The 12,977-nt window shown below is 25.1% G+C and overlaps 1 protein-coding gene across 5 annotated transcripts in view; it reads left to right on the top strand.

The window, feature by feature from the left end:
* Positions 1 to 10,344, top strand: part of LOC129981957 (cell adhesion molecule Dscam2-like) — a 545,016-nt gene extending 534,672 nt beyond the window's left edge. For 4 of the 5 annotated variants that reach the window (XM_056093028.1, XM_056093030.1, XM_056093029.1 and 1 more), the window contains 2 exons: positions 1,957 to 2,099; positions 10,000 to 10,344. In XM_056093028.1, coding sequence (XP_055949003.1) covers positions 1,957 to 2,099; positions 10,000 to 10,046 — 190 coding nt within the window. In that variant the 3' untranslated portion in view covers positions 10,047 to 10,344. Of the gene's footprint in view, positions 1 to 1,956; positions 2,100 to 9,999 lie in introns of those variants that run through there. The other variant, XR_008785388.1, reaches the window with a different exon arrangement.
* Positions 10,345 to 12,977: the final 2,633 nt, after the last annotated feature.

The following is a 12,977-nucleotide window of genomic DNA, read 5'->3' on the forward strand; positions in this document are numbered from 1 at the left end:
ATTCTACAACTCTATAAAATAAAATAAATTCTGACATGATAGAAAGATAGAGATTAAAAATTTATTTGGTTATCAATTAAATTTTAAATTGATTACAATTTGAAGTATAATTTAGCGCCCTGAAATTCTGAAATTATCAAAAATATTTCAATTAATCATTTTTTTAACAATAAATTAAACAATTAATCTTCGGTTATTTTAAAAATACTGTTATTAACGTGTTTCTAAATATTTTTAAGAGTAGCATATATCATAAATAAGTGGGACAATTATCGGAACAGAAATGTTTAAAACAATAATGAAAATTTCATTTAAAACGATTAGATTTGCAAAATGTATTTTCTAGATAAAATTTAAATGACAAATGTATACTAAATCATTTTTATATTAGAAGATTTAATATTGAATTTGAAGCATATATTTGAACTCACATATTTGAAATATAAAATGAACATATTATCTATTTATAATAGTCATTTTTACATCCTCATTGTAGAAGATGATAATTCCCTGTTAGTACAAGATATTGTACTATATTTACACTCTGAGATTCTGAATGTCACCCGTCATTCATGAAATTAACAATATTGTTGGCTAAAGGAGTTGCGGTTAGAATTAACATGCTAATACGATTGAATTTAGTTCGTAATAGGATTGGAGTCCGTTAAAGGAAATTTGTGAATGAATAATTTGATTAAATACACTTATATATGAAATTTAAAATGAAAATATCTTTTATTTATAATATTGATTCTTTAACTCCCATTGGTAGAGATAATAATTTGGTTTTGATAAAGGAAAATGTGTGTCTTTCAAATTTAATGGCACATAGTACCATCAAGTATTTTGCAATCTGTGAAAAGAGTGTTATGCAATGCAAACAATTACTGTCATTATTTGGAAACCAATCTTGAATTTAAAGCTTGTTGAAATATATTAATTAATGTTTTCAAACTCTATTATTAAATTTTACTTTACTTCCATTATTGTGATTATCAACAACCATTTTATTTAAATTCAAGAAAAGAAAAAAAAAATGTCATAAAAATAATAGTTAATCAAAATACTTTTATGAAACATTCAAAACCAAGAAGAAAAAACAATTATAATAGTGATGCCATCACAACAAAAGTTAATAAATTACTTATTAAAATTACACTATTTCATTTCAGTTCAATACATCAATATCTATAACCTTTCTGCCTTTTCATGCTTATTATGAATATACATTTATTTGAACATAGAAGAATGTGAAAGAATAATTCTTTCAAATTATATAATAAAAACATTCAATACATTTTAAAAGTATCCAGCATTTTATTATTTTAATCTGTGAATGAAAATTGTCTAGATAATGAAATATGTTGTAGAAATATAATTGTGTAAAATTTAGGTCTATTACTATATTTATGATCACTTAAAATGTTTACTATTGTTTCTTATTTTCATACAATTTAGAAAAATAATAATAATTTTTTTTTTTGAATTAGAGTCGCATAAAAGATATTAGGGTAGTAGAAGCATTTGCAATAGAAGTGTTGATTTTTTTTTCTCTATCACTGAAATCTGTGAGACAAAATTTTAAAAATCTCAAAATGACTTTAAAAATATTTCTAATATTTCCTGTTAGCATAATTTATATTTCTCTTCAGTATCTCTTAATTACTTATTTTTTCTTTTAATTTTATGAATTTGAAAGTTTTTATATTTAAAATCCAATTTAGAAGCTTTTTTAATATTAATATTGTGTCAAAAAAATTACTTATATTTCACTAATATAGACATGTTTAAAGTAATATAAAACAATAACAATAATTTATAAATCAATTAATTTTTTAATTGATTTCCAACCCTTTGATAAAAATAAAATAATTTTTAGTGTATACAATTGCCTATTTAAATGTACCCCTTTCGAAGATGTATACAGCATTTTATTTTCTTTATTGTGTATTCTAGTGATCCTGAAGACATTCCAGATTTTCATGAAGAAATCTGTCAGAATATGATAGAATATGACGATGATCAGTCTTTAGAACAGGATGAGATGTCAGAAACTGAGTGCGACCGGGATTGCAATGGTGCTACACGACAGCGTAAATGTAAAGATATTTTTATTTATTAGTTTTCACTTACTTATTTCTGATCTTTCTTACATTTTTGTAATAATAATTGTCAATTGTTTTAAAATTTTATAAATACAAAAATAATGTGTTTGCTTTCCTTCAGAATAATTTCGAGCATAAATTTATAATTTTTAATGAATTTTCTTGAAATTATTTTTTTAAAAATGTAGTTAACATTAATACATTATTATTTTTTAAAATATATTGTAAAGATAATTGGTATGTTTAACCCCTTATTTTTCTTACTTTTTTGTTATTAGTGTATCAAATTACAGTTTTTAGGCTTAAGATTTAAAATTAAATAATTTAAAGAAGCATAATTCAATTAAACTTTTTCACATACTGCATAAATATCTCATATGCACTGTGGATTCTTCCTTGAGGCAATATGACTAAAGCGTTTCCGAATTGGAATATGTGAGGAAAAGTAATTGACTAAAAAAATTTGTTAGCTTGATAGCTAAATGACTATTGAAAAATAATTCAATTTTATAGTATTTAATTTTTTAAACCTCTAATTATCAAAATTAATCATTTCAAACCAGACAATTTTCTTTCTGGTGTCGAATTAATGCAATTTATAACCTTAATCTTCAAAGTGACTTATGTAACTTTAAAAATAAAACTAAAAAATCAACTAACTATCACTAATAATTATTTAGCAGCGTGGAATATACATGAATATATTAAAACATAAAATCAAACAACCTTTTATTTTTTAAAAATTTCAATATATCAATAGCTGATTAATGAATGCTATTTTAGCTAAAGTTTTACATATTGAAAATCTTTCAGTCCATTTAATTAGCAAATTACCATGAAGCTTTAAAAATATATTAATGAGTATAGTACTTGAACTCAGACATTAATAAATATCCAATAAATTATACTTCAAATAATTTACTTACATATCATATCCAGTCCTTGCAAGATATCCGAGCAAGAGGAAATATCTTTAAAATATAGAATAGAAATGCATTTCAATTTTTCTTTTGAGTGCCTTACAATTGAACCTAAAAATAGAAATATATTAGGGGCTACATTGAAAGCTTTAATACTAAAAAAAAAAGAAATCTACCTTTAAAAACACAATATATATTGGAAAAATGTTTTTATTTTTCTATAAAATAGAATAACATGTTTTTGTTTTCTTATATGAATTCCTTATGAAAAGATAATTTTAAAAGATATCTGGGATTTTTCAATAGAAATATCTGACATCTTCCAAAATGTTACGATCAATACTTTATAAATTACTGACTTACTTTTGTACTAATTCATATTTGGTGATTCTAAAATGCCAAATTGCAATGACATAGTGAAAATAAGTGATATCAGAGAGGAAACAATACTTATTACAAAACAATCAGTCACATAATCAGGGTAAATGACGCCAGGAATATAGTTAATTTTTTTCCTTTCCCAAAAAGTTTAGTTTTTAAAAGGACAAATAAGCACACAAATTTTCCTCTTTGGTGCCTTTTAAAACTGAATGCAGATTCAGATAAATATTTTAAGTGAATGATCTTAATTTTAATTGATAGATAATTACATCAAATATTTTATGTATAAATAGATCAATATATCTCAATGCAAACATTTCACTGTTATATTATTGTACTAACCGCCTTTGGCCACCAGCCAGTTCACCAATCTTAATGCTTGTTAAAATTTTAATAATTAAGTATTTTATGTAACTTCTATTTTAATAGCTTCTTCATCAAAATATTTTAAAGCATCAAATTTTGATAGTCATATAATTCATTCATAATATTATAAAGGCCTTCCGACATAACGTAATATGTATCTCTCTAATTTTCTATTAGCTTCCGTAGAATTTATGCTTTACATTAAAGTGGAAATGGTTAAATTGCAATTAATATAAGAACATATTTTACTGAAACGAAGCATTTTTTTTAATATTAGTACTCATACAGAGTCGCTGAGTATTTAAACCTTATGGGTACTTAAGAATATCTTTCTTAATTTATGTACTATCTCAAGAAGTTTTCTACAAAATTTTCTTATATTCATAATGAACAGATAAATTAATTAACAATATTTAGTTTTAAATGCATCAAACTCTAAGAAAATAAACAGAGTCGTTTGAAATAATCGATCGGAAACATTTTGTCCTCAAAACCAAGTCCGTATCTGTTGAAAATAGAGTTGTCAACAATCAGAACACAATGCGCATGCGTGAATTTTTCACGCCAATTATGGTAACGCAAATGAGGGAATTTTCTACTCCAGTTGGGGTAACGCTACGCAGATTATAATTTTTTAATTTTGTTTTATTTTAATTCAAAAGTACTTCAAAATGAAACTGAAAGTTTGATTAACAATGTTTAATTTTAAATGCATCAAGTACTAAGAAAATAAACAAATGCGTTCGAAATAATCAGCCGAAACTATGTTAAGCCTATCCTCGTTAGAGTGGGAAATATGTTAGCCTTACTCATATGGCCGGGGGGGGGACGAAAGACATTTTGACGGGAAAGTTAGTTTTCAATTAATAATTAAAATTCTAATTAAAAATTCAAAAAAGGACCCCAGGTGCACATTCCCGAACTCCAAGGTATGCATGTGCCAAATTTGGTAGCTGTAGGTCGAACGATCAGGCCTGTAGAGCGCGAACACACACAACCACACACACACATTGAGCTTTCTATAAGTATAGATTACAGTTTACATGTACAATTTATCATGAATTGCCGTACAATTGTAATTATGAAATACCAAAAACTATGAAAATAGATATTAAATTATGATAGTTAAATGAAGTGGTTATAATATTTTTCAAAATCTTAGTATTTTATAAAGATTATATAAAAAAATGATATTTTATTTAAAATATAAATAATAGAATATAAACAGTATTTAGAAAAATTTTATTGAACAATATAGCTATGGATTAAATAAAAGAAATATGCGAGTGAAAACACAAGGTGATTGTTTTTGATTTATTATGGCAGCGGTGGTTTACTAGAAATTTTTCGCCGGTTTTTTGCTTCTGTTCTTACGCTTCTATTTATCTCATAATTCCCTTAACCTAGTAATAATTTACATTCTTTAGAAAAAGAATTCTATTTATATCATCTAGTTCAAACATAACATTCATAACTGCTTCTATAAGAAAATAAATATATTTTCTTTATTTAGAAATAAAATAATAGCTTACTTTTTATGCCAAAAGAAATAAAAATTTTAAGAATATATGACTTCAGTCTTCCTTTCATAAGCAAATACTTTACCACCATTAATAGAATATATTCTAACAAAGATTACTTTAATAATCCTTATATCATTGTTCAAGTTTTACATCAGGATTCTTTTCTAGAAATAATAAACAAAATTTTATATGGAAATTACAATATCTACTTTTCTTGTTTATTTGGTAGCGCAACAATGTTGCGTCAAATAATGAAATATTACTTCAAGTTAAATTACTTTCTTCCTATTATGAAAACAGCTCTTTCTTTGTCATTGTATATTCAGAAATATAAATGATAAAAATAATTTGATTCAGACTTGTATAATAAGGCGAGGTGTAATGATCATCCATCACACTTATTCTCTATCAAGTGTGGTAACTATCTTTCTCCATCATTACTTTTGATTTAGACGCAATTTGAAATGCTTATTTTCTTTCAATTGCCTTTATACATCTGCCCTATAGATTAATGACTATTTTCCTTAACTATTTGGTGGGTGAATTAAGGTGTGTTTGAATTTTTCACACTTTTCAATTTTAAGCTGTACAAATAAAGTATTAAATTGAAATAATCTATTTAAACTATAACTAAGGATAAGGTTAGTGCTCATATCCATTAAGTTTTTTGTTTGTAGTGCCTAAACATCTCAACATATGGCTGTCAGAATCAATGCAATTTCGTTTGATCTCGGAATCTGTTATTAGAACATAATTTTTTTCATCGTAACTAAAATTTATATCATTATTTTAACTATAAATCCCTTACAGATGTTATGTTTCACTAACATAATAATAAAAGTCAGAAAAGATTTACCTCTGTCTAAGCTAGTGATGTAATCTTGTTAACTATCATTGCAATAAAAAGATGCTGGAAGCTGAGATGGTACAGTCCTATGCATAGGAGATAGGCTTCATATTTGGGTTAGAGATAAGGAAATAACAAAACATTGTATCATCCATTTTGGAAGCGAGATCGTACTTATTCGTTAATCTTTGATCCGCGTATTCATATATTACAGTTCATGGAGAAAATGCAATAAATCATTATATTATTCTATTTGCTCTTTTTATTTCTCATAAATCTTTATACCAATCCTTAAAATTAGAAAGGAATTCTCCAAATAAACAATTGAAATCGAAATTAATACTCAAGTTGTTCTGAATGGCTCCACAGCGTAGTTTATTACATACAAAGATAAACCTATTTGGTCAACAAGGCAGAGACAAATTTATAATTCGAAGAATTAGACCCTGATTTATGGCTGGTTATATTTTGAGCTTTAATGAACAGTGATGCAGTAAAATGTATATTAATTATTAAGGATCAGGTTTTCTTCACGCTCAACGAAGAAAAATTTTGAAGAATCTTGCTTACTGAATATATCTTACATAGATTGCCGAGATTTAGAATGTTTTTTTTTTTTGTATGTGTGTGTGAATTTGTGTTTTAATTAAAGAACAAATAAAGAAAATTCACAAAAGCATGTTTCAAATTATAAATTAATACTAAAATTATAATGTTTTTTTTTTATTCTCAAATCAACGATAACAAAGTGAAAACTATTTGCAAAATATTTAAAAATCAGTTACGCTCTAAAGATTTAAATTTAAGGAGTGATGAATATTGCTAGCTTTAATATTTCCTTGCAAAGACACTAAAAACGTACTTTTTTGAATATATATCTTCTATAGCCCCCGCCCACCCGCCCACACACCTATATGGATAAATGCTTTTTTTTGAGCGAGTGCGATTAAAGTGTGATTACTGCAGGAAAATAAAATAAATTATTTTGTAATAACTTTTTTTTTCAATGTATAAAAAGTGAAAAGCTATACATTTTCAGACATGAACTAATAAGCTGAATAATAAAAGTCATATTCCATTATATTTCATTCTAAATTTGCTCTGAAATTAATCAATCACTTATTAATAAAATTAATAGATAATGCATTTATAAGTTAAAAATTGGAAATTTATGTTTCAATGCACATTTTTTTTAAAAAAAAGGAAATTATATACAGTTTGTTTCTATTGGAGAAATTCGAAAAGTTATACGAAAGAAAGAAATCAGTAAAAGAACTTAGTGTTGTAGTATGTAAGGTTATATGACATTAATTTAAGAATTGATTAAAGTTTGTGATCATATTAAAAATTCTTTAATTTCTGAAGTATTAATTAATTAAATTTCTAAAGAATATAAGAAAAAAGAAAGAAAAAAAAAGAAAGAAAAGAAAAAGAAAGAAAGCTTATAAGAATTTATTAATTTGAATATAAAAATTTGTTTCTTTGTTCCTAATTAAATTTTAATTTAAGGCTTTTACAGAAATAATATAGCGAAATCTTCTTTATTTAAACTTTTCGAATAGTTTTAATAAAGAGAAAAACCCAAATTGACAATGTTTCGCAAGCCAGTAATAAGAATAAACCTAGTTTAATATTAAGAAATATTTCTGAGATATGAAAGTCCTTTCTGCCAGGTAAGCAGATTTACAATTACTCAGAAAAAAAAATCATCGTCTTTTCAGATCTGTCCTTCTTTCACAAAACGGGACAAAAATTTCTTTAAGGGACAAACAGAATTCCTCTTTTCCTGCCATTACATACCGAAATAAAGATTCAATCTCTCGTTACTGGGAGGAAATCAGGGAAACCGTAACACGATTCTTGAATCTTGGTTTTCTCATGTTCTTACGAAATAAGCATGACGTAACATCAAAGACGAAATTCCTCTTGGCGTAGGAGAAAAATAGGAAAGTCGGCAGGAGGAAGCAGGAAAAAAAGTCTGCTCTTTGATAGATTGCCTAGAAAAGTAGATTAGAGCGAAATTGGACGTCTTATCTTTCAAGTTCTCTGCATCGTTGGGAATTCGTGAATTCAGCAGAATATTGTAGCGGACGAAAAATTGTGAATGAGGACACGCTGTCTGCTATAGGTTCGCATTTTTCAAGAATCAATAAATGTTCGATTTTTTTTTAGTTTAAGTGTGACCTCTTCCTTTCCAACTCTGATCAATGATTGCCGATTACTCAAATATGAGAAAAATGATAAATGGTCTGCGTTTCTCTGAAGTTCGATTAATTGTAAGCTGGTCTTTATTTTAACTTTTTACATCGAAAGTTGAATAAAATCATGATGGATTTTGAAAATACATTTTTGTTATCAGCAAAAATATAATATAATTTATAAATTAAATATAAATGTGAATATTATATATAAAGTTTGCCTTGCCAAAATGTAAATTTATGCAGGATATATGAAATCAATCGTATAAAAGAACATCATAGAAATAATTTTTAAAAATCTATATAATTCAAAATAATTCTTATTTTAATGGTAAAAACTTTGTATTTAATATATAATCTTGTTTCTTAAAGTATTTTTATAAGACTTTATAACTAGCATATAATCTGGTTTCTTATAAAATATTTGTCAATATCTATTATAAAAAATTAAGGAAATGTATTATATTGTACACAGAAAGAATTACAAGTCTGAATTATTTAGTGATTTTTTCTATTTCGATTTTAGAATACAATATCCCGATTATAGAGAATTCAATAACGGAATATGAACACAGCTTGCAGAAATATATCATGTAAAATATAAAGCCATATAATTTCTAATAAATCTATAAACTTTATTTTATATTGTTATGAAAGAATTTTCTAAAAAAAAGAGTTCCATAAATATAAATATTTTTTTAAATGCAGATTGCATTCTTAAATGGAAAATAATTCTTTAATGCTTTCTTTATTTTACTATTTCTTAAGTGATAAACTTATAGTGAATTAGATTTTTTTCTATTGTTAAAATTTATTCTATTTTGATATATGTAGATTTTATTATCATTTGTTCTTATAATAAATTTGCTTTTCTCGTAAATTAAGAAAAAAAATATTCATAAATTTTTCACCATTTTAATAATTACCAGCGTATGATTAATGAACTAAAATACGTTCAATACCCTGCTGACTATTTATCTGGTATTATCTTATCAATAAATATGGAGAAAATAATTACAGACAACCAAGTTATGAAGTTGATACCCAGCAACCTCATAACTGGATGTTTATTTAATTATACTATATTTCATTTTTTAATATTTAAAGTGAACTTCATTAATAGCTTTATTGTCATTAAATTTCATTTATTCATCATTATTTGACTATTATAAATAAAACATCACGGCAATTTTAATTCTGCATTTATTAAAATTTAGTAGATATATTATATACACGTGAAATTTGGTAAAGAAATTTTATATCGCCTTCACAAAAAATAACACATAAAAGAGATACTATTTAAGGTATTTATTCCTCAAAAACCGATTTGTTTAAAAATTAGATTTAAAGAGAAATATAATTGATGCAATTCAAGAATGCCGAACATTAACATCAAAATAAAAATAAAACTAAATAAAATATTAGTCAACTATTTAGTATTTTTCAGTCTAATTAGATCGCAAAATATCTAGTACATTAGTAATGCAACTTTAATATTTTTGCATTGAAATTGTAATAAGTTTTCCAATGCAAAACAATTATTGACTTTAGAAATTAATTATTGCAATTATTTTAGAATGATTTTACAGTACCAACATACACTTTTTATTCATATTAATAAATTTTTCTGTGAATAAATATTTTCTTATTTATTTATAGATTTAACTGGGAGCTACAGCAGAGTTGGAGCTGTTATAGTGTGCTGAATGCATTGATTGAAAGCAGAAAAATAATCGTTTGCAAATCAACAAAATTATTAAATGGAAATTGATGTTCTTCCGATAAAATATCAGCATGTATCCAAAAGTGATACCCCATTGCTATTGCTACATTCTAAAAGAAAAATTGGTGCAATTAAGCAAAAACTTAATTTTAAAAATGTCAGAAAAATAATTTTGAATTATGAATTTACTTAATAGTACATTTAAAAATTCTTTATCAAATGCTTCTTAGAGTACCATTTATATATATTTGTTGATAAGTGTATCAAAACCATAAACTTTATTTTGTATGATGTTGAAATAGTAGTTTAAAATTTATATACTTTTCAAAGACAATTAACTAATACTTAAGGCAAGCCAGATTGTTCTGATTTTTTTTTCAAAGAAAATTAAAAGAAATTAGTTTTTAAATTTTTATCTCAATTTACGATTTTTCTTTCTTATTTCCCTTTTTATAAGTATTTTGTGTTATTCTCATTCAATTTATCTTGTATTTTCACTTTTTTTTATCGACACACGTTTTCATCCAAGAAGGGCAAATTAAAGATTCATTATAAAAAAGTGTTGAGAAATTACATCTTAGAATATCATTTATGGATTGTTATGCATTGTGTTTAAAAACCTTAAACTTTATTTTAAAGAATGTTGAAAGATTATTAATTTTATTTCAAATTGTATTACTTTTTAAGGAAAATTAACTGATATTTAAGATACGCAAGATTTTTCTGATTTTTTAAAAATAAATAAATTAAAGAAAATTCTTAAATTTGTATCTTAATTTATTATTTTTCTCTCTTTATTTCTTTTTTTAAAGTATTTTTTGTTATTCTAATTCCCTTTATCTTGAATTTTCCACTTTTATATTGACACTGTAAAATTTCTCGTCTAAGAATGGCAAATTAAAGTTTCATTATAACAAGTTTTTGGAACTTCATTTGAAAAATACTTTTAATCATTTAGAATGGAAACAAGTTATTAATGTACCTCTATTCTTCCTATAAAAGATAAATTATCCTTATTAATTTTAGTACATGGTAATAATTCATATGCCTCGCCATTATATGCATTCTACTATAAATGCACCAATTTTTTCCGAAAATTTCATCTAATATCGTCCAATTACTTGAAGTATTTTCATGTCTTTCACAAATCGAGGTACATGTCCTCAGATCTTCCAGAGACAAAATTTATCTCTGAATGAGCTTTAAACATTTTCTGAAATATGGTTTTGTATTATATAAGCATGAACTGTTTTCTGTATTTAATGTTTACACTGATGCTAGTAAGAAATATGAAGGTATTCAATACATGTATATACTCAATCTAAATTGTACTTAACATACTGTTAATAAAAATTTAATTCAATGAAATTGTTTTCTTGTTTTTATTTGGATTCATATAGACATATACATTGGTTTCATTTTGTAAATTCTTACTGAAGGAGTAATTTTTTTTCAGTGCAGAAAATTTAATTAAATAAATTAAATAGTATTTAAATATTCAAATGAATAACAATGTATAAATGGAAAAATGTTAATGTGTTTTATTTGTATTCGAATTGCTTTTTTTCGTATGAAAAATTGATTTATTTAAAAAAATTAATTATTGTCTACTTTTTGTTTCTTATGTTAAATGACCGATTGCTTATTTTATTCTTCAATTTATCCCAAATTTAAAATAAATACTTCAATGGATAAAAAATACCAAGGATAAAAAAATAAATGTTGCGGAGATAGTGAATTTTGGAGTCTTGAAACATAATAAGCAATTCTTTTAAAATGAAATTTTCTTTCAAATACCAAAATTTTGAAATCAAAAAACTTTAATTGAAATTTATGTTTGTTTCTGGTTTATATTTGATAATTACAAATTACAAAACGGGAAAAAAGAAAATCACTTTTTAACATTTTGACGTTTAAATGTCTTTCAGAATGAACTGGTAAATTTTGAAGTAAAATTGTCAAAGCAGTTTGAAGTGACTCGACTGACCGTAAGATAATGTGTATAACTTTGTTCTAACACGCATTTAGCAAGTATATATATTATATATTAATAGCCCATAGTAGTATAAAAGTAATACAGGTTCTAATATATAAATCTTTTTTCACATGGCTCAGTTTTCTTTTACAATACTCGACTAACATCAGTTAGGTTTTGTGATTTTTATTAAAAGTCTTACCATACATTACAAAATATATGGCAAGACTTTCATTTCTGTCATTAGCTTATCTAATATTGCATAAATAAAAAGAATTTTCTTGAGAGCGATTAGCCATAAAAAACAAATCCGACTCGTCAGCTTGATAAGGATGATTATTATGAATTGTTATCTTGATTGTTATGAAACGCTGATGTGCATTATTAACTCGTATCTCTTCCGTTCCAGCATCTTTTGCATAACGAGCTCGTGATAAGAGTGCAGCAGAGAACGTAGGCCAGAGTGGATTAATCATAGAATGTTTCTAGACCTTTTCTTAACATTCTGCACTGATGATGATGAGAAATATTCTAAGTTTATTAATGATGAGGTTATCCCTTATCTCTCAGGAAATGTCCCAAAAGAAACTAATAAGAAAACTTAATCAGTCATCGATTATAATTTCAATTTGTGTTTTTGAAACAGGCACTTCTTCTTGCATCGAATATGTATTTCATATTTTGCTGGTTTACCATATGATACTTTATAGAATGCCTAGAAAATTTGAAATATTAATCGTTTCATACACTCACTACCTTGCCGATTCTCGGCATTCTATAAAATTCTTAGGCATTCTAAGGAAAACTGACTCTTATACATTGCCAATCAAATATTAATAAAATTGAAAGAAGTATCTCGATTTTTTTTTATCAAGAAATAAAGAACACATCTGTGTATTAATTCTAACTTGTATTGCTATGTTTAAATAGAATACATTT

Source organism: Argiope bruennichi, chromosome 8 (assembly GCF_947563725.1).
Source record: "Argiope bruennichi chromosome 8, qqArgBrue1.1, whole genome shotgun sequence".
In the NCBI taxonomy this organism is placed as follows: Eukaryota; Metazoa; Arthropoda; class Arachnida; order Araneae; family Araneidae; genus Argiope; species Argiope bruennichi.